At 38.8% G+C, this 27,691-nt stretch overlaps 1 protein-coding gene across 2 annotated transcripts in view; it reads left to right on the forward strand.

Annotated features, from left to right (window-relative positions):
* The window catches only part of ANKFN1 (ankyrin repeat and fibronectin type III domain containing 1), a 129,963-nt gene that overhangs the window by 46,673 nt on the left and 55,599 nt on the right, over positions 1-27,691 (forward strand). The window contains exons 2-4 of one of the 2 annotated variants that reach the window (XM_039562486.1): positions 12,321-12,455; positions 17,117-17,318; positions 24,385-24,595. In XM_039562486.1, the coding sequence (XP_039418420.1) occupies positions 17,133-17,318; positions 24,385-24,595 (397 nt within the window). In that variant the 5' untranslated portion in view covers positions 12,321-12,455; positions 17,117-17,132. Of the gene's footprint in view, positions 1-12,320; positions 12,456-15,936; positions 16,099-17,116; positions 17,319-24,384; positions 24,596-27,691 lie in introns of those variants that run through there. The other variant, XM_039562485.1, reaches the window with a different exon arrangement.

Raw genomic sequence — 27,691 nt, forward strand, 5'->3', positions numbered from 1 at the left:
AGTTTTCTCATTGAATGATCAAGATATGCATCTATAGGGACTTCCAAAATGATTTACTAAAACAGCACCTTGCTTTCTTCTACTGACTGAAATTGTATCTGTTTTAACTGATGAGAATTATTTATCGAAGACTGGCTACTTGTAAGACAAGGAATTTTTTAATCACTGAACTTAAACTACCATCTATTTTGGTTTCTGTATAATCTATCCTTTGTCTGTCTTTTGGTACTGATTCAGTTTTCACCATCTCTTCCTGCCTTGAGCTTTATCTTAGAAGAAGTTGTGGATGCAAGAGTGATTTCCCTTATGAAATCACTATTGCTAAGCCTTTGAAATTTTTAAAGAAAATGTGTTTCAGGATTTTTTTTTTTAAATAATCTATTTCCAAACAAGTGATAGGTGGATGCTCCACATTTGGATTCTCTGACAGCTGCTGTGATGGTATCAGTGAAGGTTAAAGAGACTTTCTGCTTGGCTGTTCAGATTTCATACAAGGTGCCAATAAAGAGCAAAGACGGTTGAATGGTGGATAGTAGCAAAAAGTTGCAGAATGTTCAGCCTGTGGCTAAGAAAATCTTCCACATCTTCTGTGCTGTCCAGCAAAAGAGTTAAACCAATCAAAATTGCCTGGCCTTTTGTAGTTAGTGCTCAGTAGCTTTGGATGGGAATTTCTGATCCTTGACTGATTGTATTCATTTCTCATTTCTGGAAGTTTTTTGATTATATTTTTGTATCATTTGTTCTTAATACAGTACTATTTTCAGAACAAGACAGATAATGCAAATGTCCTTTTTTGACCTTTTTTAATCATAACCTGTCAATTGTAAAGAAACAGTTTGGGGTTTTATATTTCCTTGTCCAGTTGTTCCTGGATTAACAAAAGTGTAAAATCTGGTGTTATTTGAAATAGTTGATATTGTATAGCAGTGTTCTGCTTGTCTTCTCAGAGACAGAGGTGAAAATGAGTTTATATAGAACTTATATAACATACTCTTTATAGTGAGAAAATGGGGGAAAATTCCATTGTAATTACTTTCAGATTTTCATTACTTTCATATTTCACTCATAAGCTTAATTTTCTCACCCATCTGTGTATGCTAATCATCTGTATTAATTATTTCATATTGAAAGAGACTACTTCATAATTAGTTGGTTTGTATAATTTGAAGCAATTGCTACAGTGAATTTCACCTTTATTTTAATTTGGAAATCATCTGCAATCAGTTTTCTCAAAAGTGCTATTTACAGAAAATTATTTCCCTGGTAGTTATACTTCAGAAACTGCTCTCTAATAATGTCTGAAAACTGCTTGTGGGTATCTAATATTTCCTTTTTTAATGTATTCTAACTCTCAGTTGCTTTTTTTAAAATAGACACATATGGATGTATTAATTCTTAGTACAGTAATTCCTTAATTTTCTGCATTGCTTTTCAAGGAGAGGAAAAATTCTGGGAAGACACCTAGTTTTATATAATTGTTTGCTTGAAAATACAGTTCAGCTGCTGTTTTGTCTAGGCAGATAGATGAAGTAAATTAAAAGGAACTGACTCTGCTTTGCAGCATGCACTGAAAAAAACATATCTTGCAGGAAGACAATTTTCACTGCAAATTCAAAGTTTGCCACTGCAATCCTATTGGATTTTCTTGTATAATTGTGATCACTCCTTTATTTCCCACTTCATGTTTCCAACGTATTTCTGTTATGTAAGTGACATTTAATTCTTGCACTGTCATCTACTGTGAGCACCATGTGCACAGTTGGAAATACTGTCTGAACTTAGAAATAGTTTTCTTTTACATATTGACAGCTGACTGACAACACAGAAAAGCAGTAGCTTGGTACTGCCAAGGTTTGTTAGGGCTGGTGTTTGTGTTGTGATTTTGTTTTGGATAGGTGAATCTAGGGTTGAAGAAGGAGATGAATGTAGGTGTTTCTCATGTGCAGTGAGGTTTCATCTCTGTAACCCACTGGGAGATAGTCCCTAACCAAACCTAGGATCTGAGCCACCAGATCTGTAGGAGATAGGAAAAGGGCAGTAATTTAGAAGGGTTGTTACTATTTGCTAACAAAATTGAAGTCCCCATTATGGAATGAAGATCATGTTACATGGAGCTGTGGAATTTCACGTAAAATTAGAGAAGATTCATTGTACTTTTAAGCCTAAACTCCTTATTTTTCATGAGGGCTCTATAAATGATTCTGGCCGAAAGTACCAGTTGTATTCTCTATAATATTCTCAAAAGCCTACTGAACAAAATGCTGCATATTAAAATGCCATTCTGTCATTCATTGTTTGTGAAAAAATTCTGACCAAAATTTCTGGTTTCAACAGTATTTCTTTAAACTCATATTAAAATTATTTGGAATTCTATAAATCAGGTTTTTCTACTACTTATATTTAAAAGCTAAATTCTGGTATAAATAGAGAGAATTCTCTGCAATCTTTGTGGTGGTGGACTGGTACTATTAAGCTTGAATCTGTGCTTCTTCTGGTGTTAGAAAACACAACTGCTTCACTTGTCTTTTTGTGTGTCTCCCCATTTCGTATTCTCCCAGCACAGCTTGTGTGCTGATATATCAGAGCATTCAGTTTTAGATGCCTATTTTCAGGAGAGGCTGGTAGTTAGTCTTGAATTTCTCATGCTTCTAAAAAATCATTCTTTAAGGACTGCACCTCTTTGAACAATTTTTTTTGAGTGTCTGGGTGTTCTTCAGAAAATCTGAAGAACTGTATTATAAAAAAATGATATCACAGTCTCACAGTTGTATTTAAACTGTGAAACTGTGATATAACAATGGGCTCAGTAATCAAACTTTCCTATGATACTAAAATACTAATACTCTAGCTTTTGCTGAAGTACAGATTCATTTCTTAGTGTTAAGCTGGCTTTCAACATAGACTCATTTAAAGAAAAATGATGGAATCATTCACTGGCCACCAGCTTTATTCTGTTCTAACGTCATGTAATCTAATCTGTGGGCTTTTCAAACAAAAGTATCAATGTAGCATGTCAATAATTTGAAAATTCAGTTCCATGGTAACTTCTTGAAGGGGGGAGGGTGTAAAATAAAAGTCAAATGAGCCAAAATTGGACAAAATTCCAACATTTCTGTTAAGCCATATCATGAGGGATAAATAGGCACTGGAACAATATTAATGTCCAGTTCCAGCTCTCTCACAAGTATACTGAGTAACCATTAGATAAACTCTCCCTACACTCTCCCTACTTTCATTTTCCTGTTCCGTCTATTTGCAATCCACGGAAATTTTGAGTGTTTGTACTTAGAGCAGTAATTCCAGTAGAAAACACCCATCTCTGTACTGAAGTCAGTGTGGAAATGTATCTTAGTCTTCTGGCAGAATATTGTAAAAAGGATTACTCTGTCACTGAAAGCTGCTTTGTTAAAATTTTAAAATGTCTGTTTCTTATATTTTTTTCATGGTTCCTCTTTATCTATGATTCGAAGTTGAAGTTGTTCATACCAGCTTGGCTTTTTTTCTCCCTCTCTGTAGTTCAATATTTCTTTCAAGAAAAGTCACCTTATTTGTATTGAGCAGCAGGCAACAGAGCCATCTGCACCAGCAATTCTTAGAACAAACCCAATGACTCATGTTTAACTCTGCTTCTTCTCAAGTGCAGCTGGAATAACCAAATTAACCTTCTGTTTTTCAGCCAATTTAGATAAAAGATGAAGACAGACAACAAATTCACCCTGCATACTGATAGTGGCTAATTTTCAACTTCTTACTAATTTTGGCCCCTAATTAAAACCAAACTACACAGTTTTATTAGAAAGTACAGGCAAGAGAACAGATCAGGTGCTTCCAATTCCAAAATGGAGCGCAAGACTTTCTGTTAGATGATTGTATATAATAAACTATTGTCCACCTCCTTGCAAATCCATGGCTTTATTTCCAGCTGAGTAGGAACACTGGATGTTGTATGGAATCTGTTGCAATTGTGCCTGTTTGGAAAAGTGGAGAGAGGCTCAGAATGACTTCTCCCAGAATGGTGTCTGCAAAGAGGCAAAATATATTCTCAGTTGCAATCATTCAAAAGACCTGTATAGAGTGAAATGCTGCAGAATATGACCTAAAGCATATTATTTTCCTGTTTTTAAGAAGTCACAAAACAGATATTAAAATTGGTGTGAAAAATATGCACACTTTTGTGTTTGTGCTTAGTGTGTATGTGTGAGGGGGTGTTTTTGGGAGGATGGTTGATGCTGAAACCAAGAGCATCTGAAGTAAAACCCTGAACATTTCTTTCGGTCCCAAGGCTCAGGTATCACATTGACCAGTGCTATTTGAGGGGTAATTCTCTGCCAGCACTATCTGTAAGAATATCTGTAAGATTTCACTTGGGCTCAATGTTGCCTATAGCAGAGACTGACTGGCTGCATTACCACGTGAGAGAATTCCGTGCAGGTTTGTGGGGTACTCATTACAAGTTTTCTATGACACACATTCATACAGACCATGCCCCTTTTAAGAAAAAAGTGCAGAGAAAAGGTACTCAGGGAGAGGTTTCACATTGTGTGAATTCTGTTAATTTTTCCTTATAGCACCTCATAATTTTCCAGAACAGAGATCATTAATCATCCCAAAGTGTGTAGAAGTTTGGGCAATAGCTGTAAGACCACCAAATGCTGACCCTGAAGGAAATTAATTACTAAAGGTGAAAAGCAAGTGTTTTCTTAATTAAGCCACCTAAGCTGCCTGGTTTTGCAAATATTTATTAACACAATTCAGATGAAATCAGATCAGCAGTTCTGGCTGCAGAGAGTGTTGTTTCATTGGACCACAAGTCCTCATTTCCAAATCCATATTCAGTCTTTTAACACAGCAGCAAATTATATTTCACATCTGTCAGCTGTGACAACACTAATGAATGTAATAACTGGATGGTGATGTACAAACACTTTTGAAGTACCTAATTTATAAAATATAGGTAGTAGTTATTGATAATAAGCTGTTGGGGAGTTGGGGTTTTATAGTTTTTGAAGTTAATTTTTAGTATTTTCAATTTGCTGCATGTAACAGAAGCATAAGTGAACATCTGATAACCAAACATTCTTGATACAGGAAACTTTTAGGGCAAGTGAGCATGATATCTCAAAGGTTTTCCCAGCCAATGTCTCTATTCTAGGACTAACAAGTGCTTTACCATGATTTAAAGAACAAAAGGTCCTGAGACTAAACCAGCTCTGGCCTTGGTTTTCCCACCCACAGTGGATCTGGGCACTTGCCAGAATCCTGTTGTGTGCTCTAAGCACCTCCTCCCCCAAGATTAACCAGCATTGTTCTTTCTGATTTGAGGGTGGGTGAGAAGGAGTAAAGCATGTCCCAGAGGGGCTATGAACAGGATGGAAGTTCACAGACTTTTGCTAACACGTCAGGATTCAGCCTATACCACAACCCCTCCTGAAGAATTGGCCTGAAGGCTGTTTTCCAAGGACTTTGCTAAGTCAGAGTTTGAATATGGGAGATAAAACCAACCATTTTATAGTCTGAATCAGATTCTCTTTGACCTGTTGGAAAACAGAGTAAGGCATGCTGCAACCAGCCATGAAAAGTAGGAGTTTATTTAAGATTAATTTCTCACCTTTGGAGTTGGTTGATGCATTAGTTTGGATGTGATGAAGAGAGAGAAATGGGAAAAGAGGCTGTGAACTAAATCCATCCAAAAAGTGTGTGCTCATTAGGGAGCAATTATCACTTTGTATTCTGATATTGTTTGTGTGGTGGGGATGGGACTCATGGCCACACAGCAAGGCCAAGAACTGATGTTTATTGCTCAGTGAGAGGCTGACATGACTAACTGGAAGGAAACAGATTCATCAGGTTTAGAGCTTAAGAAAAGTGATGAGAAGATATTTTCATGAACTGCTATTCTCACCACTCCAGTTTTTAAAAGCCTCCACTACAATATAAAAGGAATGATTTTTGGCAAAGTATTTTACAGATCTGCTATGTTCTAAACAGAAATAGTTGGTTGCACTTCCTGCCTTTTAATTTCACTTTTATTGAAATGTTGTACTTGAGGAAAGAACAAACCCACATTTTGAATTTTGGCACTGATTTTGCTGTGCCCCACACCCCTTGTAAAAGATAAACAATCATATGTCCTTGTCTGTCTAAATTATAAAAAGGTTTCAATAAAAACTGTTATGTCCATGTGCACTGCCTCTGCAGTAAACCTTGGATCTTCATTATTTGAAGCTATCATAACTGCTCAGCAAAAAATGAATGTTTAAATGTTCATTTGAACCCATTGTGAAAAAGAGTGCCACTGGCAAATCTAGAATTACTTCACAGCAATCACTTCTATTCTGTTTAGGACTTTGCATTGCTCCTTGTGAGACATTGGTTTGGAATTCCTCAGAGTTATTTTCATTTAAACTCAAATGTAAATGAACAGCCACAAAAGACCAAATGACTGCAGTATGAATTCCAGCCCGTGGAAAATGCTCACAGCCAGGCAGGGGGATGCTTCCCTATTGCAAAGATAACCTATAGGGCTATTCACAAAAGCTGGGAGACAGATCTCTTTGTGGCTCTTCCTCCGATAATGCAGACAAATGAGCTCTTAGTTTGAATTGTTCTTGTCTAGAACAATCTGTCTCCATCAGGATCTGAACAAATTATTCTCCCCAGGTAAATGTTACCCTTTGAAAATAGCCCCTCTCTTCCCACTCTTTGTCCTCAGCAGCAAAGTTTTCCTGAAATGGTACCTTACTCTGGGGTTTTTTGTGGTTTGTTTGGTGGGGGATTTGTTGTTGCTGTTGGTTTTGTGTATGTGTTTCTTTTTAAATGTCTGTTTTTAATATGTTAAAATCATTGCCCATAAACAGACTTCTGCTTTTATCAGGGCAAACAGTCTTCTCTTTAAGGAGTATCTGAAATACTGTGCATTTATAGTGAAATAAACAGTGCTTGGGGATCACAGAACAGCAGGAAGTTGTTCTTCTGTTACCTAAGTTGTTCCTGTATTCAGTATGAAAAATAATGACACTCATGTAGTACTTTATAATAGATGCTCTTATACAGCAGGTTTTGAAGAAAAGGGTGATCAATCTTGGAAATAGGCCTTATATTAATAAGTACACTGCTACTTACTGCAACCATACAAAAGTTGCAATGACACCTATCTATATATCTATATGGTCTTTTTGTTCTTTTTAAAGACTGTGTCACAAGTCTAAAAATGTCTTTAGCTTAAAAAAGAAGGTGCTTCTCTGGGATGGTGTGTGTCTGCCTCTGTTCAGCTTTGTTCCATGCTCAACTCCACTACATTCTGGTTTTTTCTTTATTCTTTCCTAATCTAGAAATTGCCAGCTATGAAAAGCCTGTTAATTTCTGTTTGTAAAATGTTCTGCTGTAACTTGAATTAAATGCAGTGCAGCTGGGAGTAGTCATGGCTAAACAATACATGGCATAAATTATCTCTGTCTGGAGTGTCTGACTAGATAACATAATCAACAGGAGGCTGACAAAACATCACAGCCGCCTGTTGTCGCTGACAACTTCATTATTCCCATGACGTTCAGCTGGGTGATTTGTTTCTGAGGAACAGCAATATCTTCAGACATGTCCAATGGCCTTATGTACTTTTATAGGCTTCCTGAAGCAGGATGTGTTTGCACAGATTTAGGGATTTTTCCTAATCTGGGGAACAACTGCAGGAACCATCAGCAAAGAGCTCTGCTCAGCATTGGTTTTGCAGTAGAGCAGCATTCCCATCAAGCACGCCTCTTGATAGGTAACAGCAGCTGCTCTTTGATTCCTTGATTCAAACAGGAAGGGCTTTGAGGATCTGATGGCCTTGTTATATTATTTTATTTCTGTTTACCCTAACTAACACTCCAAAAGATCCCAAATGACTCAGTAGTTTTGTGGCTCTGGCAGCCCAGGCCTGATCCTATTCCACTGCAGCCAGGTATTATTATTCTCAGGAATTTTCCAAGTAAAAAGACTATCAGGGTTAAAAAAGCCACTGTGACTGTATGAAAGACATGCCATCTTTAAGGAATTCTGACCAAACAGTTCTGAGTTTCTGCTAGTTCATCTAAAATTATATTGTGAAATACAAGCCCCAAGTCCATAGCTGCCACAAAGATGGAGAATTCCCCCCTGCATCCGTCCTCGGGAAGTGGGAGTCTGTAAGCCCCAGGCACTGGTGCATCTGCCAACTTCAGCCCTGCAGCAGAGCCTGGGTGTGCCGGATTCCAGGCTGGGCTGACAGAACCGTGGGTTGGGAGCCGTGGCTACAGAGGAAGCCTGGGGGAGCCAGGGCTGCCAAGCCCAGTTCCATTTGCTCACTTACACCACGGGTGCCTCAAATATTTCAGAACACTTGGGAAAATTCTTTGCTAAACTTAGTCCAAATGCAATTATTTTTTCTTCACTCACAATTTCAGAATTTTTCAAGTTTGATCACGTCTGTGACTGATGAACTGGGAAATAATTGTCTTTTTTATAAGCATACTGAATACTTCTGTGTCTCTGTGGATAATAGGTTATTTGCTGTGGATTTGGATCAAGTACATTGGCTAAAGTAACTAGTGAAACAGTAAGACTCAGATCAATGTCCTTGAAGAAACACAAGAAACCAGGGAATAGGACAGAAAATTAACAAATTGGCAAGGGGGTATGTGTGAAAGATGATAGGTAAACAAGGAGCCAGAGAGGCAGGAATTGCCAAAACCAGAGTTGGAATTTACTACAGTACCTTATATGTATAAAAATGTGCAAGAAAGAATGAGTGTGGGGACAAAGAAAGATATGCTTTTATACGGTTGTTTGGGGGAGTAGTTTTGTTTTTATTTTACCTTTCCCACTGAATACTTTTGACTGTATGAAAAAAACCCCACACCATTATTTTGTTTCAAGGAGAAGAATCTCTTTAACTACGTTTCTAGTAATGGATTTTAAAAATGAGACTGCACACAGATGCCAGAGTTAGCCTGACCACGTTACTTTGGGAGGGGGGTGGAGATCCCATTCCCAGGTATCCAATCTGCCCAGCTCCGTTGCTCTGACAGCAGACGGAGAGCTGATATTTGAGCAATATTTGTTCTTTTAGTGTGATTATGAACAGTGTAAAATACAGCTTTGTCTCTTATGATGGCAACAGCTTTGCTATTGACTTATTTGCAAGTAAAGTCGGGCTCCATGTGAGTTTCTTCGCTCCAAACTTCCCACCCTGATTCTAGTGGGAAAAACCAAATGTTGTTCACAAGCACGGCGCATGCAATATAAAACACGGGAACGCTGGTTTTTGGGGATGGAGGACGTGCTACCTACTGGAACGCCGTCTGCAAGGACCTCGCGTCCTGGGGACAAGGCGGTCCCTGTGTGGCCGCCGCTCCAGGGACCATTCCAGGATGTTGGAGAACTGGGTGGACGCTGCCACCTATCGATGGATGGAGGACGCGAAAGCCCGAGACCTTACACAGCACTCCTCATCCCTCGCCTCCCTCCCTCATCATTAAATGTCCCAGTGTCCGGGAGGAACAAACAGAATTCGCTAAATGTAGTTAATGGCCAACATAAAGCTAAAAACACCTGTGGAGTGCAAAGCTGAGAACAGCACAGGGTGAAGGTTTGGGTGACTGTCAATGAAACCGCCAATTTGGGTGGCCTCTTTAAACAAAATGTACCACTAAATGTACATCTTCACAAAAATGTGCAGCTTTAGCAGCAGTAAGAACAATAGAAGCTTGTGGGATCAGCTCTCGTTGTGTGCTGCATGTAGGGAACTTTCAGACTCATCAATCATGGAAGGAAAACCTGTCGCAATAGGTTAAGTCAACAGTGTAAGTACAGCCAGCAAAATACTCTGTGCAACTCTGAAGAGTGGAATGCAAGTGCAATAATAACTGGATGACTTCTCTGTCCTCTAATGGAAGCATCAAAGGCTGAGGATGGGCAGGTTTCTGCAGGAGACCAGACTAAAGGATCTGCTTCCACGTATTTTATCATAAACCCAGGGGGTTGTTTCTGTAGGTCTTTTAGTCTTCTTCATTTCCAGAAGTGGGTGTAGGTGCCTCTCACGCTTATTTACAAACATTCTGTAATAATTTTTAATAATTTCATTTTTTATCATTTGCTAAATGTATGATTACTTCTTTTACCTTACTGAGCATTGTTTTGTGTCTTCAGGCTTTTGAGCAAGTTAATGAATAGGTCAAGAAGATTATAAATGTATTTACTTGATACAAAAAAACTAATTGTATTTCACAGAACTAGGCTTGGGCAAGAAAAATTCCTGACTTTTACTATCTACTAAATACCGTTTGGGTAGCAAAAGGCCTAAGCATTTAAATATTTGAAAAGGCAATTGTAAAAGGGCTGCTTTCCACCAAGCTGAAGGGAGAAAGAGGAAGAGAGAAGAGGTATTGAACCACAATGAGAAATTGCTAGAAAATGTTTAAGAATAGACTAATTTCTGCAAACTCACTTTAGATTTTCCTCTTGAAAACAGCTGGAAATTGAGAATTCCTTTACAAGTGAGTTCCTTAGATGAGGTCTGTACAGACCAAAAAAACCTTAATTGGGGATTTTGACTCAGAAGGATCATCCCTATTTAACACACCACTGAAAATGGAATTCTTAGGCTTACATTTATTTTTAACTGACTTAGACATTTCAGATTTTCAGCATGCTTATTTCCAGATAGTATCTCAGTGGTAAAGAGGTATTTGGTGGTTTTCGAAAGATTTCCAATTTCCTTCTGTTGGCAAGGAGCAGTGACCTCAGTCAGCTCTCTGCTAATGATCCTTGGAAGGAGCTGAACAAAAGAGGGAATCCTGTATACAGATGGCCTGTGATTTTCATGGAACAGGAGAAGGAATGTCGTGCATAGGATATCGTAATAGCACTTTGCAATTCTCTGCTGCAGCAAAGCATGTAACTATTTGCATTTGATATTCTCATTATGCCCTGGAAATACATCTGTGTGCATGTTTACACACATGTGTATAGGCATGCATGTGTGCCTGTGGAAAACCCCCCAAAGAATGGGTTGATCCATATCCAGATTGATTTAAAAAATACAGATTAACTTCATGTTCCATGACATACAAACATCAGGCCCAGGACTACATTTTAGCTTCAGCTACTTGAGCAAACGGATGCACTTGGGTATGAGGCACAGCATCCTTAGCTGAGATTTGAAGTGTGGGAGAATCAGGCTGATCAACAGATTTTGGGATGTTTCCAACATTTTCCAAAAATCAAGCATCATGTCTGAAAAAATCCAGGGAAAAAATTTCAGCAGATTGTAAGAGTAGCTCTGGTATCTCCTTAAAAGCAATCAAAAATACTTTTTCTGTAGATATTAATGGTCACTGGCTATGACAGACCCAGGAACTGGTGTGTTTTGGTTCTTTTCTATTATCAGATGTTGCACTGGAGCATTGAATTTGCATGAATTTAACCCAGTGGACTGTCTAGAAAGATAACAATTTTCTAGATTGTTGTTTATCTTTGATTCTCACCTTCACTGTTTTTAGAATTCTGTGTATGGGTATTTCAAATATTTCATATTTGACTTTGTAACATTTTTGTGGGTTTCTGTGTGTTCCAGCATTTGCTTTTTTTTTTTGCCCAACAGTAAAAAAAAATAAAGATTTTGAAATATCACTGTTCTACTATTTTGGAAGCTCCAAATGCAGACATTACAGGATCTGCTTTAGCTGAAACATCCGTAGAGTGTGTTTTTGTTATCCATTTAATAATCTTTTTGAGGCTTAACCTGTTCAGGCTGGGAGCTTTCCAATGATGTTGCAGATGTCCCACAGCTATGGTTGCTGCTTTTGTTGCTATGATTGCAGACAGCTGTAGTGGTAGCTTGCTTGGAGAAAGAAGAAACAATACATCACATGCAACAAGCACTACTGCACTGTGAATTTCCCCCCCCCTCCTTTTACTGTTTTAGCATAAAACCAGCTGCTTGAGGATGGCTGCATTAATTTCTTTTTGCTCATACTTCATGGCAAATTAATTACAATCACAGTTTTGTTTACTCTGGCTGTAATTATTTTTTCTATTTGCACACTGTGCTGCTGATCAATTTTAAAGGCTACAACAGCTAAAAGCACAAAGAAGTCGTGGCATCTCTCACATGGAGGCTTCACATGTTAGTCACTCCTACAGCTGCACAGGTAACTGGGGCAGAGTTGAGGAACCAAACATTCTACCTGTGATACAACACTACTTGCTTTAAATACTGTTTGGCTCTGAGGCTTTAGCAGCAATCTTGGACTTCAGTAATTACTAGTAATAGGCTTTTTCATATCTGATCATTCATGCAGTGTAAGGAAGAGATTTACTCATTCTGCCCAGAGGCTGAGCCAGCAGAGACAGCAAAGCTAATGTGATTCACTGAAGGAAGACAGTGGACAATTACCAGCAACTTGTTCACGTTTTGCCTTGGATATCCTAAGCTGGTAAGTCAAATTTAACACTTTAATGCATATATTCTTAATTATTAGTTTCAAGTGTAAGATTGATTCATAAACATAGAGCGTTGAGTGGTTTCTCTGCTGTTGTGTTTTCCTAAAATCCTAAGAGAATGCTTTTACAGCTATGCTGTGCCCTACCAGTGCACCTGTCTATAGAGTGTAGCATATATGTGCCACAGACAACAGAGAGTGTTCTATAATTTAGGTATTTATTTTTCTTTCTCTGCAATATGTTTTTAAGAGACATGAATATTAGGTCAAGATTTGACAGTTAGAAAGGAAAAAACATTAAGCTTTTATAAAGGTAACTATTTTATATTCATTTGTATTTGAATTTGGCTTTTAAAGGACCCTGGTGATGGGGAATAAAATGGTTACTGCAGTGCTTAGGTGCAAGTAGACATCTGATCACAAAGATGAAGCTGCAGGATGTGCAGCATGAAATGTGTTTTGGGAGACCTTGGTCCCTGGTTTGGTTCATGCTGTAGCACAGTGACAGTCACACAGACTGGTTTGAGGGGTATTTCCAGGGTAGGGCAGTAACTGTTTCCCCAGAGATCTGCTGCAAGATTGCATTCTTTAATTCTTGGAAATACAAACTGCTGCTAATTATCACTGGTTGTAAGGGGAGCTGCTGTTGTTATTTTGTCTAGTCCTGCCCTTCTCAGTAAAACCTGGTACTGTGCTGCCTATTGCAGTGCTCACCTTGCTGTGGGGATGCAAGTTAGATCACACAGGGCTACTCCAAACCATACGGAGATGTTCTTATGTCATCCTGACCAATGTCAGCTTTGTGCAGAGGCTTCCATAGGTGAAAATCTCAAATGGGTCTGTTCTGCACATCTCCTTTTTCTAAATTATTAGTCTTCAATGTGCTGTAACAATTTTAGTTCTGACAATGATATATCCTTAGGCTAAGTGCATTTCAGCTGGGGGATTTGTTGTTTCAATCAAGACAATGCACATTTCAGGTCTTCACCTGATTGTTGAGGCAAGGATATGGTTGTAGAAGAAATCAAAATAATAACTTTTAGAAGGAGCCTAAAACTTCTTTCAGGAAATGAAAAAAGTGTCAACATCCAAAAACCCCTGTGCTTTCCATCACAGAATCATGTGAATCGAACTCTTTTTCTTATTTCGTATTATGATTTTTACCCATGATTTTGCCCAATCTCATTCCCATTGCTCTACTGTGAGTAATTTCTTCAGCCTAATAAGATCCCATTTCCAGAAAGTTTTCCAGAATACGCAACTTGCCTTTTTTTTCTTTTTTTTTCATTTCATACCTTGTGTGTGACTAGGAAGGATGTTAAGTATGATCATCTGCAGTAGCATTTTACACCTTACTGTTTCAGTACACTGGTGAAAAAATGCAGCTCGTTTGCATCATGTCATTCCAGCTATTGCTTTATTGTTCCACATTAATTCCCTGAGCTTGTTTGGGATATTGATGGTGAGCAAACAGGGAACATGTCTATGTTTCAAGTCATTTGTGATTCACCAATTCTGTGTGGATAGCAAAGATGCCATCTGTTTTATTGTTGAATAGCTGCACTTTCAAGAGTGTTTACTTAGCTTCTCTATAGATTCACCTGCTCTTGACTTTGTAGAAACATTGATGGCATTATAAAAGATTCTGTTCTCTTCTTCCATCAGTGTCAGACTTGGGTGGGATCTGCTCTGGCTCTTTACTGACAAAGTGTCCATGTTGACAAGAGCACACTGCAGTTACCATCCTTGGAAGTCATTGTTTAGGTGGTTCATTGACCAGATCAGGGTGGGAAGGGCTCCAGCAACTCCAAGGAACTGTAATATCTGGAGTCAAACTATGTTTAGTCACAGTCCATGAGAACTTTAACCCATGCCATGGGAAACAGACTTGTTACTTAACTGCTCTGAGACTTTTCTGGGTTGGTGACACAGATTAGCACCCCAGTGATGCATAAATTTGCTTTGGTTCAAAGCCTACACCAGCATTCTAGAATGCTGTAACATACTTAGAGACTCCAGTTTCTTTTTACAGTGTACACATTGGAACAGAGAAAACAGCCCTGCCAACTACCTGAGTTTTGAATCTGGATTGGGAGAGGTGTCACTAGAACACTTCTCCCAAAGACTCAGATTTCCTGGAAAACTGTCCAAAAACTGACAGGTGCTTCTCCTTTACTTGCTCTGGTTAGTATTTTCTTATAAAAGAAAATGCTGCTGTCAAGTTGTTCTCTGTAAAAATTTGGGATTCTTGAAACTTCTCTGCTTCTCAAGAAAAGCTTGAACTTGATGACTTTGAAGAGATTCTGTGACAAACATCGGGGCAACTGAGTTTAAGGAGATGGAGACAAATACACTTCATGCATTAGTGAAGGCTGGAGAATAGATAGGGCTTTTGGGGAGTCAGGCTGGCAAAATACCTTTTTTTGGTAATTATTTAAATCCTTGAGAGTATTAAAGTCAGCAAGCAGGTAGTTTGGTCTAGTGAGACAGAGGGAGGACTTTATCAGCCTAGAGAACACTGACAGAGGCATAAGCTTTGTTATCTTTAATACCAGGCATTCTTGTTTTGTTTAATAATACCACAATAGGTAGAAGTCCTACTAAGTAGATGTTCCTAATTTTTTTAATGTAAACTTATCAAGTATCTACACAGCTCCTCAGTAAATTCCCACATTGGCTTCATGAAGCTTGTAACCTCTCCTGTGCCACTCAGATGTGCTGAGCCTGTTGCTTTTCAAATAAAAAGCCATAATCCCAAAGCAGACACAGTGAGTGTGCTGAGTTGCCTTCGAATTAAGAATTGGTTGGGTCTATTCTTCTTTGCCCTCATCTTGAGGGTGGTTAGGTTCGTGTGGCAAATGCAAACTGTTCTTTCTGTCCTGAGTTCACTGTTAACTGTGTGGTATTTGGTATTCGAAACTTGTAGTCTTGGAATCAAGTTATTTTGAGAAATTGAAACTTCCTCTACCAACATGCCTATAGCACTTACTGGCCTAGTTTTACTTACTATTTGGGTCTGTGTTTTGACCCATACTTTATTGATGAAAAGAAGAAACTCTTGAGAACAGAGGTAAGAGGAAAAATTTATGTGGGACAATCTGTAGCACTATGTACTAGCAGAAACTGGAAGTGTTACTCTAAGTAACTGAGAAATTATTATTAAATTTGGAAAATTGCTGAGTTTCTTTAAAATACTAGTAACATAGAAAAGTGGAAGGTGGATAATCAGTTTACTCTATAAACTCAGAGAAAATCAATCAAAAATCTTTGCAGTGTTGCTGCCTCCTGAGTCCCAGAGAGCTGCTGATCATCTCCACACTTGCACATTCATTTCAGTGATGCAGCTCACATAATTCCCTTCTGATTGCACACACTGTTGTTCTAATGTAACAGCCTTTTCATCACATATGACAATTGTGTTGACTCTCTCTCTCTTCATTCAGAGACTTGGTCTCTCTTCAATAACCCAGGAGCATGGAGAATATGTGAAATTATTTGTAATAAGATACTTTTATGCTCAGGATGTCTGCTCGCCACAGTGTGCATTGAGAATGGAAGATGTAGAAAGCTTAGTAGACCTGGGTGGCGTCTTTAATCTTAAGGACAAATACCTGCCAAAACCAGCCTCAACAGCAGGGTGAGTGTTTTGTAAAGAATGCTTTTACTGGAAATAGTCATTAAAATCTGGTCCTGCCATCCAATTTGCTTAAAAGAAGGCTGAGACCATGAGAACAGAAAGAATTTGTATCATAGTACAAAAAAACCTAAAGATTATTTCCAGAAAAGATAGTCTGAAAGGCTAGCCAGGTTTACTGTTACAACTGTGAAGTCTCCTAGAGAGACATTCTGCCTTAGAGATGTGTACACATTCTTGTCAGGGAAAAAGGAAGTGTGAAGAAATGGTGCATTTTTGTCACCTTTTCACTTAGAAATCCATGAGGATAGCTTCCTATGCCTGCAGTTGGGTCAAATCTGATTCTTATCTTCCCTTCAGAAGGGCAAAATTATTCCCACATAACGTAATTCCAGAGTTAAATATTAATTCAATTTTTCCTAATACAGAAAAATTGCTGTGATGATAGAGCATAGAAAGTATTGTTTAATTATGACATAATATGTAAATCCAATTAGGTGAAGCAGTCAGAGAGAGGCAGCAGTCCCGCTTGGAAGGGTTTGTACTCTAAATGGACAGGGCAAACACAGAGCAGGATAAGGTGATACAATATATAGACAAAACCAGTGCCTGCCCACTACCTGAGGAAGGAGCCACTCAGTATGAAACTGTCCACAGCAACATTTACTTTTGGGTGTCATTTTTTCCGACACCTGTATTACCAGAACTCACTCTGTCAAAAAGTTGCTTCCCTTATCAATTGAAACCCTTCCTCCTTATACAAATTAGCAAATAATTCTGGGGTGGTCTGTTTTATTTTTCCATCTTTAATTCTCTGTCTTCATAGATATCCATGGCTCTAATTCCATAAAGAGCAATTTGCCATTGAAAAAGCCCAAAACGTGTGTCCATGTGTCCAGAAGCCATGTGTGACAGTGATTTTGGCCACAGCAGCCTCGCATGGTGTGTTTCAGTGACACACTTCTGATCAGTGATGGTGGTGTAGCAAAACCTCACTAAATGGCTGCTGTTTTCCTTCTAGAAACCCCTGGCTGAAAATGACCCAGCAAATGCATAACCTAAGTCTCCTGCAGAACAAAAAGCACAGCATGCCATCATCCCCCAGCGCTGCCAAGAGGCTCTACCGGAACCTGTCGGAGAAGCTGAAGGGCAGCCACACGTCCTTTGATGAAGCCTATTTCAGAGCTCGCTCCGACCGCCTCAGCCTCCGCAAGGCCTCCATGGTAATTACCTGATCCCTATCAAGCTGCCAATTTACTTTCCTATTAATCTCCTTAATCAGCAGGTTTATAATCTGTACAATTCTCATCATCTCACTTTGTTCCCTGCCCAGTGCTGTATGTGCTTCTCAGCCTTACCATTTATGATCCTTTGTGAAAATAGAGTTTGACCTCCTTGAAGGGTAGAGACAGGCTACCTAATCACGTGATGATGCTTTATTTTAGGAGTAAGGTTGTAACTTGTCACTTACATGACAAAATGTGAATTAAATATACAGATGCAAGTGTTTCTCTTACAAGAAAAGAATAAAAAGTATTTTGAGGAAAGTGAAGATGGCTTTAGTAGAAGTTCCCATTTTTCCAAATAACAGAACAAATGGAACTTTCAGGCATGACAGATAAATAAATGCAAGGCTTTTCCCGGACTGTGGTGATGGCCAGTAGATAAGACCATGGAAGAAAGAGATCACATGTGAGGCAGTCTAGCCTGGGTACCCCAGCCAAATCCCAGCTGAGCACTCTGGTACCAGCACAGTAAAATATAGAAACACCTGCTGGAATTAATCCTCACAAGGGCTCCTGCTGCTGCCAGTGCTGGTGAAGTTACACAACCCCCAGTGCATACAATTTGGAGAATGGACTCTGTCCTGGAAATAATAGCCCAATGTAAGTTCTGTGTACAAAAGAATCTTTTATATTTGCTGGAGGAAGGTGAACCTGCTTGTTGATATCGCCAAAACAAAATGAATTCCACTTTTCCATAAGTAGGAAGAACAGACACGTTCTTCAGTGTCTCCTCTGAATTGTTTTGAAGAGTTCGTCTCCACTTCTGAAGAGCAGAGACTAATGACAGTGTCTGTGAAAGCACCAGGAGATGCCTCTTGCAACCAGTACTCTGCTGCACTAGATCAGATGCTTAGTGCAATGCAGGACTAAACTCAGAGTATGGCTGGGCCAGATAACAAAAATGTTACATTTTGTCAGAAGGAAAAAGGATACTCTAGACTCCTTTAACACTCAAAAATTTCATTATGTAAGAGACATATTATATGAATCAGTGCAAGAATTTGAAATTATTTTTAATTCAATTAGCTGATGCTGTCCCCTAGGATCGTGCTTTCCTGAAATCAGAGGACCCTTGCATGACCCGTGGAGACTGTTGTCTCTCTCCTATGGAAAAAGACCACGACAAAAGCGGGGGACCATGGCTGCTTCCTCTCAGCTCTTCCAGAGCCAATAGATTCTTGCTACACAAGAGAAGCCTGAAATTCAAACAGGGCTTGAGAGCTGGAAAACAACCTTTGCATGGTAGCCAATGGCTGTGCTTTTGAGGCCATGGGTTTCCAGATGCTTTTCAGTTTGTAGTGATGATTTGAATTGAGGTCTCAAAGTATGAACTATGGGGAAAGATTATTTAGATTTATTTTTTAGCCACTATCTTTTCTTGCCTTTTTTTTTTTTTTTTCAATTGCAAGCTTGGAGGAGGATGAACTAGTGCTGGGGACATGTCAGAGCAGACTGACATGTAGGCTGAATGAAAGCCAGGCTGTGAGCATATCTTCTGACCAGGGTTTATCTAAATACACATTTCAGATTACATATTCCTTCAAACACGGGCTCTTCTGTCATGCTTAACTAATAAGAAGAGAAATTGCCAATGAGCTGAGCCAAAGGATTGAGGAGCAGGGCACTGCTGCTGAGGGCCAAGTCCTCTGCTTACCCTGAACCAGTAACTTACAACCTGAGTTCTGTCCCTTTTCACTCTGGATCTGTCAGGCAGTGGGAGTGCCTATTCCATCAGTCATCATCATTAGGAGCCTTCATTTTATGTTGAGTGGATGTGGATTTAACGGGATGCAGACATTCCTGTGCTAACTTTGTTCCCCCGGCCCCCTACGGTGTCATGGGAGTGTCAGATTTTGTCACTGACAAACACCCAGCAGAGGAACCTGTAGGTATCACCAGTCTGGGGTCTGAGCTGGTGTCCACAGCCAGCAATGAATAGACTCTCACTAAACTCAAGAGGCTTTGGATCCCATTCTATCCATTCTGCTTGTTGTTTTCCCCGTTTTCCCCAGAAATAAACAGCAAGGAAACCATTACTGAAGGGGTGGAAATATTCCAGGTCAAGATGCTAGCTCATGTATTTTCTAATCATTGAGTTTCTGTGCCACTGAGCAAAGTCAAGGAGTAAAATCATGTCTCCAGACAAGTGAACAGCATTTGTTAGAATTTGTTTTCTTTCAGCTTTGGCAAGTGAAGAGTTTTCTTTCCACTCTCTCTTGGTGTGCAACACTTTCCATTCAGTAAATTGTTGTCTTGCTGCAGACATAGCAATGTCCCAAAATAGCTTTATTCTTGAACTCATATTTATCAAAACAAGTCTTTGCAGAAACTGCTTTACCACTTTTTCCAACTCCAGTAGCACATAGTGGACTTTTTCAGTCAGAATTAGAGCAAATACCTTGAAAGGGGCACTTCATTTTAATTAAGCTGCATAAGATCGCATTTCTAAAGACTCTGGCACTGAATCACTTACTGGAACGTGGTTATTACTTACTGCAAAGCAATACTGTAGTTCTTTTCAGTATATACATTTGTGCATCACAGTAACACCTAAATAAATTAATCACATAGCATAGCTGTCCAGCTAATGATTAGAGGCTGCAGGACTGAGTCAAGGAAAAAGCAATGTAAAAACTGCTACTAAACTTCACCCAATCACTTTTAAACTTGATTCAGTTTCTCTTTGAATTTAATGCTTTTGTCCTTTCAGAGTAGAAGAAAGTTATCTAGTAACGGTAAATGATGGCAGAAATCAGAAGGCTTTTGTTGGTATTTGTGACAACACCAGCTGGACTAAAATTGAGCACTCGGGTCTAAAGATATTACTTCTTATACCTGTTTGGATTTCTTATCCCTGGGCTGCAGATGTCTGAAAAATGCTGCAATAGTAGAGGATCTTCTATATGGAACGTGATAAGCTTTTTGCAGAAAACTGTATAATTTTCAAATATATTTCTGTTTTCTGTGTGAAAGCAAATAGTTGGGGAAAAGCTGGTCAGAAGTGTAGAATGTTTTTCTGGACTTGGAGAGCTGGGGTGGATGCAGACTTCCAAATGGGGCAGTTCACTAGCATGAGTGAAGATGTAATAGATACTTTGCTGCCTCTCCAGGATGTTTTTTGACTGTCTAGCAGTTTGATGTGCTCTGCTATGGATGAGGGATGCACACATGCCCAATTAGAAAGGCCACATCAGTTCCCATGATTTTACACTCTTTGAAGTTACAAGACTTGCCAATGTATTTCAGCCTGAATTCAGTCTGAATTGCTCATTTGGAAAACCTGATATTTGCAATTTGGTCTCGTAATTGTTTGGATTGGATGAAGTAGCTTATAATATTCATTCTCTGTTTCTCATTTAAATCAGTGCAGCTTTTTCAATCAGATTTCTAATGAAATGAAGAAATAGAAATTTGCTTTTATTTTTTCCCTTTTGGTGAAACATTCTTGCCAACAGGTCAGTTGGCAAGAGTATTTACAACAAATTAACTTAAACATGTGCTTAGATTCTGCTCAACAACTTACTTAGGGCCAAAATTTCACAAACACTTCAGGTATTTCATTTGGCAAGAAAAAGTCCAAAGATGCATTTTTGAAGGCACACAGGCAGGTCTAAATGGTGATAACTGAATCAAAAAAACCCGGTTTAAATCAAAGTTCTTAAAATAATTCTACAGCAATCTGACAGGTAGGTAAAATCTGTTGGGGGGGAGGGGGGTGTGTGTATATATTTAAAAAGGACCAAATGCTTTTGTCAGCCATAGCTTGGGTTCATTTCAGCTATACTAGTGAAGTTAGCCATCTCTCTTTTATTATCATGTAATAGTGAATTTTTGATTTATATAATGGAAGAAACTTCTGAGATGTAGTACAAGCTTCCCTGAGCTTCATACAAAATTGGAATTAAAGCCAAATAATGATACTGAGAAGTTAGGGTAACACTCTACAAATGCTAAGTCATTTAACTTTTGTGCACATACGTAAAGCCAATTAAAAGAGAATTACTTATTCTGGTTTTTAAAAAAGGAAAAACCATGTGTGTACCCAGTGCCACAGAAGGGAATATGTGAAGAGAGAAATAACTACTTTCCTGTCCTGAGTGAGCAGCAAGCCTTTCACGCAGTAATATCATCAGCTTTACCTTTTTGTTCTGCTCCCAGAATGTTTCCAAAAATAAACTTAACTAAAAGAAATGCAGACCAATGCAGTCATTCAGCTTCCTTCAACCAATTCCCTTTGTAATACACTCTTGACTAATTCACTGCCTAGTAAGTAGATTTTCATAGCTGTGATCAGTTACAAGAGCAATATGCTTTTGCTTGTTTTCTGACTGGATCAAAATGCAGATGATTCTGATAATTATCCTGTATTCCCATAAACAACACTGTAGAGAAAGTTCCAATAACAGTAGAAAAATAATTTGAAATGGACATTACCAGCGATTAAATTAATTCTTTTTAGAATGCCGATATAGAAGAATTGGTGAATGTATTTCTAATGGAAGGTGTCTCTGTCCATGGCAGGTTGTTGGCACAAGCTGATCTTTAAAGGTCCCTTCCAGCCCAAACCATTCTGTGATTTTCTGATTTTACATTTCTAATAATTTCTATGACAAAAGGTCTATCAGTTCACAATTCTGCATTGATAATAATGGATTTTCATAGAGTGAAGATCACAGCTTTCTTTTTCATCTGTACTTCAAACATCAGTGCTCTCTGTATGTTAATTTTGAGTACACAATACAGTGACATACAGCTGTTAAATCAATATAACCATTGAGTGGGAGCTGAAGACATACAGAAGTATCAGAATCATACCATTAATTAAAATATTTTGTAATTATAATTGCTTAAAATTCTTTTAATTTCTAGCAAGAGCACTTCATCCCTTCAGGGTGTGGGCAAAACACCAGAACAAGAGTAAGATCTCTGATATCAAGATTATAAGAGTGTTACATAAGCAGGACAGCAGATGTGTGGAGCTACTGGAATGATAAAAAATATTGCTTCATTGCAGTAAAAATTTCTGACATTTTTTAAGTTTTATCTTATAACAAGAGAAATATGTGCTGTCTTCTTTTCTAAAATTTTCTGTACATGTGCTCTCACTAATGACAGTGTATGTCCTTAAAAACAATTTTTATCTTGAACAGAGGGGTTGATAAAGAATGAAAAATAGAGCTGCTTGCCATTCAACTGTCCCTTTTTCTGAGATTTTTATCTTATACCAACCCTGGAGTGTGGCCTAAGTATTTGATTATAAAATTAAACCTGAATCTTTACCATCTAGAGAAGAAGTGACAGAGCCCCATGATCAGCACTGATGTTTAAGTACCATCTTTTATTCTGCATGGAAACCTACAGAAAAAATATTTCTCCAGCATGAGCTGTTCTGTACCCCAGTGTCTAGAAGGTAGATCCCCAAGTCAGCACTACTGTCCCAGATTTGCTTTATTGCTGCATAGCTCGTCTCATCCTTAGATTGTCATGTTAACATAAGTATCTCATTTCTTTATATTGGCAATTTGGGGTAAAGGGCATCTTATGTACATTTTTCCTCCTGTTCCACTGATCCCCAATATTCAGCACAGGTGGGTCCCATGCTAAAACTTTTAGGTAACATCACTTTTGCAATTTCTTAGTGTGCTACCAATATTTCACATGCAAAGAGTAGACCAGAAGATCCCTGTCAGGCCTGAAATTTTCTGAAGACACTTTTAACTTCAAGCACACTGAAAAAAGGCCCCTGTAGAACTGATCAAATTCCAAGGTGGAGCTGTGGACTGTAGTTCCCAGAAACTGCTTGAAAACCCTTAGTCCATGTGTTTTATGAGGAGAAAAAAGATGTTCCAGCAGTTCAGTGTTGTTTCACTGGCAGCAAACTTGGACACAGATATGCCAAATAGAACTATATCAATTTTAAAAAGAAAATGACATTTTAGTGTGGTTGAAGAGCTAACTTTTAATCACAGTAGAAGATGGTTTCAATTCAATATTTATTTCATAGAATAAAGAATGCATTCTGTGATAACAATTTTCTCAGTGCTCCCTCCATGTGGTATTGGGACACAGGGAGCTGGTTTACACTGTGTATCTGAATCTGTGCTCTGAGCCCTCCTTGCCTTGCTGGGCCTCTTGCTAATTCATTCCAAAGAGGGAAAAACCCTATCAGGTAAGTATGGCAATGGGACACTGGGAGAGAATTTAAAGAATCTTGGCAAATAACTTGTCACTACTGCAGGCTGCAGAAGGATGTTCTCATAAAAGAAACCTGCAGGCCCTGCTAGTCTACTGCACCTGCTTCTCCCCAGCTCAATTAAGAAACAGTAGGGGCCTTTGTATTGTGCCATTCTTTTATCTCCTTGACACTGGTAAGGAAAAGGTTCAGTGGTTCTTCCTGCCTGAGAGTTGGCACCATGAAAGTTCTTGAGTTTTTTTGCTTGTGCTGTCTGCTGCTCAGACATGCACACTGGACAGTCCATTTCTTCAGTCCCATTTCTACTTCTGTTTTTAAGCCCTATAAATTTCAAATTTTTTTCTGGTTACAACTTAAATGCAATAATAAGGGCACCTGGAAATAACTGAGGTGGTAGAATGAACACACTGGCTCACACTGGAACTGGGAAGGTTTACATGCAGAAGAGCTCGTTTGATTTGGATTTTCATCACCTGACTGTAGTTTTCTACTTGAAATTTGAGTTTGAAAAAGTCAGTAGTCCAAGACTCTGCCAAAAATTGTAGTGTATCATCCAGTTTCATGCTGCAAACATAATGGGTTTGAATCTCACTTGAATCTTCCCACAGACCTGAGGCAATTTCAAGCACTCCAGTCCAGGGGTAGATCAAGCTCAATTCTGCTGCAAACATTTGCCATGCTTCAAGCTGAGCCTAAGTTGGGGCTGGAGGAGCAATATTTTATAGCAATGTCACAAAACAATTTTTCTCTATTTTTAAAGCACTTACATAGGAAAAGTTTCACTGAATTTCTGTTTTTATTGCCACACAGAACTTCCAGTGCAATGAAGCTATGTTTGAGGCCGTAGAGCAGCAGGACCTGGCTGCTGTTCAGATTCTTCTTTATCAATACACACTGGAGGCACTGGACCTGAACACACCAAACAGTGAGGGACTCACTCCTTTGGATATTGCCATTTTGACAAACAACATCCCCATTGCCAGGACCCTTCTACACGTTGGGGCAAAGGAAAGCCCACACTGTAAGTAAAGAACACAAATTGACTTAGAGAATTGTTTGTATGAGATCAATTCTGCTGTTGTCAGGGAAAACCAATTACATGACACACAAAAATTGCCTGGTTTTATCATAAGCATGATTATAACAACAAGAGTGCTGGAGGATATTTGCAGCAATATCTGCTCATTGAATATGTGTTCAGTAGATCTTTTTTGTTCTCTATCTCAGATACACCAACTAATGAATCAAGTTGAGCTTCTAATGTGATTAACACTGGGGCAGCTCGGTTAATAGCAATTTTGAGAAAAAAATCTTTAAAAATATGGAAACAGGAACTGAATGATTGAAAGATCATGGTCTGAAATGTAGAGTTTGTCATCAAAAATGATAGGATGATGGGTTGTCTAGACTTTGCTTTACTTTGATTATCCTTTTTATTTTGGCTATGCTGCCTTCAGGAGGCCAATTGTATTGAAATCTATCACTTCCATTACCCACAGACCCCTCACTCCTGGTCTTCAAATGGCCTAAAATCCCACTTAAATGAGAATTTCAAAGTTCTACAGAACCAGAAAAAACCTAAACACAAAACAGACCTTCTCACTTTACTGGAATACCAATATTGCTTATAACTACATATTGTAGTTATAAAACTTCGTTGTATTCCTTCATGGGTCTTTTTATGCCCAATTTGTGGGTTGGAGGGTTATTTACCAACCCAATTAATCAACCATATACCATGACACAAACTCTGACGCCTTACGTGGGTCTAAAAATACCCCGATGTAAGAGAATTTGTTTTAAACTGTCAATGCCTATATTTAGGACATTCCCAGCAAGGCTATAATGAGACTGTGTTTGAGGGGTTCGGCCACTGCAGACTCTGCCATTAATTTGAAGTTAGTTAAATTAACAACATTTAGTGCTGGCATGTCAATCTCAGTGCTCCAGGAAATTGCACCTTGAGGCTACTAACATCGCCAGTTTTTTCACTGGAGAGTGTGTGTGCATGTGCATGTTGAGTTTTTTTGCCAGACCCTCAGTGTTGGTACACCTTTATTGCTTTTCTATATCCACAGCACTTATATTATCATTTATTCTGGCCTCCTTTAACCTTCCCTGGAGATTTTTGCATAGTGTAGCTGCTCAGTGAAAAGAGTTTTTTAGTTTTATATTTATTTGTTTATTTTTCTGTCATGGTTCATGACTGAGGCTTTAAAAAAAAAGTGTGACAGCATTTAGAGTACATGATTGACTGCTGAAGCAACATTCATTAACCATGACAAATCTAGAGGAAAACACAGTCTTGAGTGTTCTAAACAGCAGTAAAAAAGACTAAACTAATTTTTCATTGACCTCATCTGTAAATAAATGCAGTCTGATGGCGAGCAGGGGCAATCATAAATTAGTATTCATTTCCTGTAATTAATGCAAACATGCCTATGAATACAGGGAATATGAATATATAACCACCTCATTTCCATTTCAAAATATACCCACCAAATTTCCACTTCACTTATCTTGATTTTTAGTTTTTCTGATTGAAATAATGGATGAAGCATTCTCAGTAAAAAGCAAATGATCATTTTGTTTGGGTGTTTTACCTGAAGGGTTTGCAGTGGCTATTTGAGAGCGAAATGCAAAAAGTTATTTTCACCCCTCAAAACAAAGGTTCACAGCATCCTTGTATGTGGCTCCAGTCTTGTGGAACTGATGGCAGTCACTTTCTATTTTCTCCAGACTTTCTGCTCTGCTTTCTGTACTCAACCAACCCTGTTCAAATTAAATCCTGTTTGTATCATCTCAGGGCTGCAAGAACATGATCCAGCACCCAGCAGGAACATTTTCATTTCTCTATGGTGGGCAATTGAGCACGACTTCCCCAGGCTGAATGGGAGGGTAAAATCCTGACTCACCCAGTTTTGGGACCGGACACAGCAACTCTTAATGTGATTAGAAGTGTACAAGACAGATGCACAGAGCTGGGAGAAGGTGAAATAGAGGAATTCCTCATTCCAGGTGTACACAAAAAGCTTCCTTCACAGAAAACCTTTGCTCTTCCACTGTATATTTTAGCTGTAGTGATCCAGCTGAAATCTCATTATAGCCCCTAACCTAACTCTGTAGAAAAGAAGATCTGGAGGACAGATAGCTTCCATCTGTATCACCTGGATTTCTGCCTGGAACAGCAGCAGATAAAGCAATAGAAAGTAAAACTATGATCTTCATCTCCACGTGGAGCTCAGATTGTATAAATCTCAACGGGAACCCAACATCTTTTAAAAACAAAGTAGCTAAGATCAGAGAGTACAGCATTTAAAATATTAATTTAGTTGGGGAGAAGACGAAGTTACTATCTTTTCAGTTACTATTATTCATCATATACTCATGGTTTGGCTTGTTCATGTGAACCCAAATAAAAATAAGATTAAAATTCCCACTGGCTGATTGGACACGTTTCCAAGACCCAACAAATGTGGATCTGAACCTTGATTAAACAGATAGAGCCAGATCCTTAGTGAGAACTTGAACCAATGCCAGTTCTTAACCACCTGAAGCTCTGGCACATAAAATCTCCTTCCTCAGTCCTGTTGTGCTATCAGATGTGTTGCATGTTTATTGTAGGCATGGATCCAGGAAACCCTATCACCTCTGGCCTCCCAGTAAACAACAGTTCTGAGGATACCAGCAGATTCCAGGGAGCTTGGCCATATGTCCCTGATGTCCATATGAAGAATGATCAAACTTAAGAAGGATGGCTTCAAGCCAACTTCTGAAAGCAAAGTCTTAGAGACAAACATTCTTCAAAAACAACCCTTTGGATGTCAGAGGTGTTGAGTAATTCTTTACTTTCCTGTGGCTGTAAAGATCCCAGGGCACTTTTCACATCAGTAGGGTTATTCTTAGACTCTGCTAAACTCTGGCTGTTATAGTGTTGTGAGAGACAGAGGCAAAAGTTAAAATGAGAGGTTCCGGCTGGATAAAACAAACACCTTTTTCACTGTAAGGACAGTGAAGAAGTGGAATAATCTCCATTCATCCTGGGAAGTTTTCAAGACCAGACTGGATAATGCCTTCAGTAACTTGGTCTGACCTCTTTGCTGAGCCTATTTGGAAG

Source organism: Corvus cornix, chromosome 18 (genome assembly GCF_000738735.6).
Source record: "Corvus cornix cornix isolate S_Up_H32 chromosome 18, ASM73873v5, whole genome shotgun sequence".
In the NCBI taxonomy this organism is placed as follows: domain Eukaryota; kingdom Metazoa; phylum Chordata; class Aves; order Passeriformes; family Corvidae; genus Corvus; species Corvus cornix.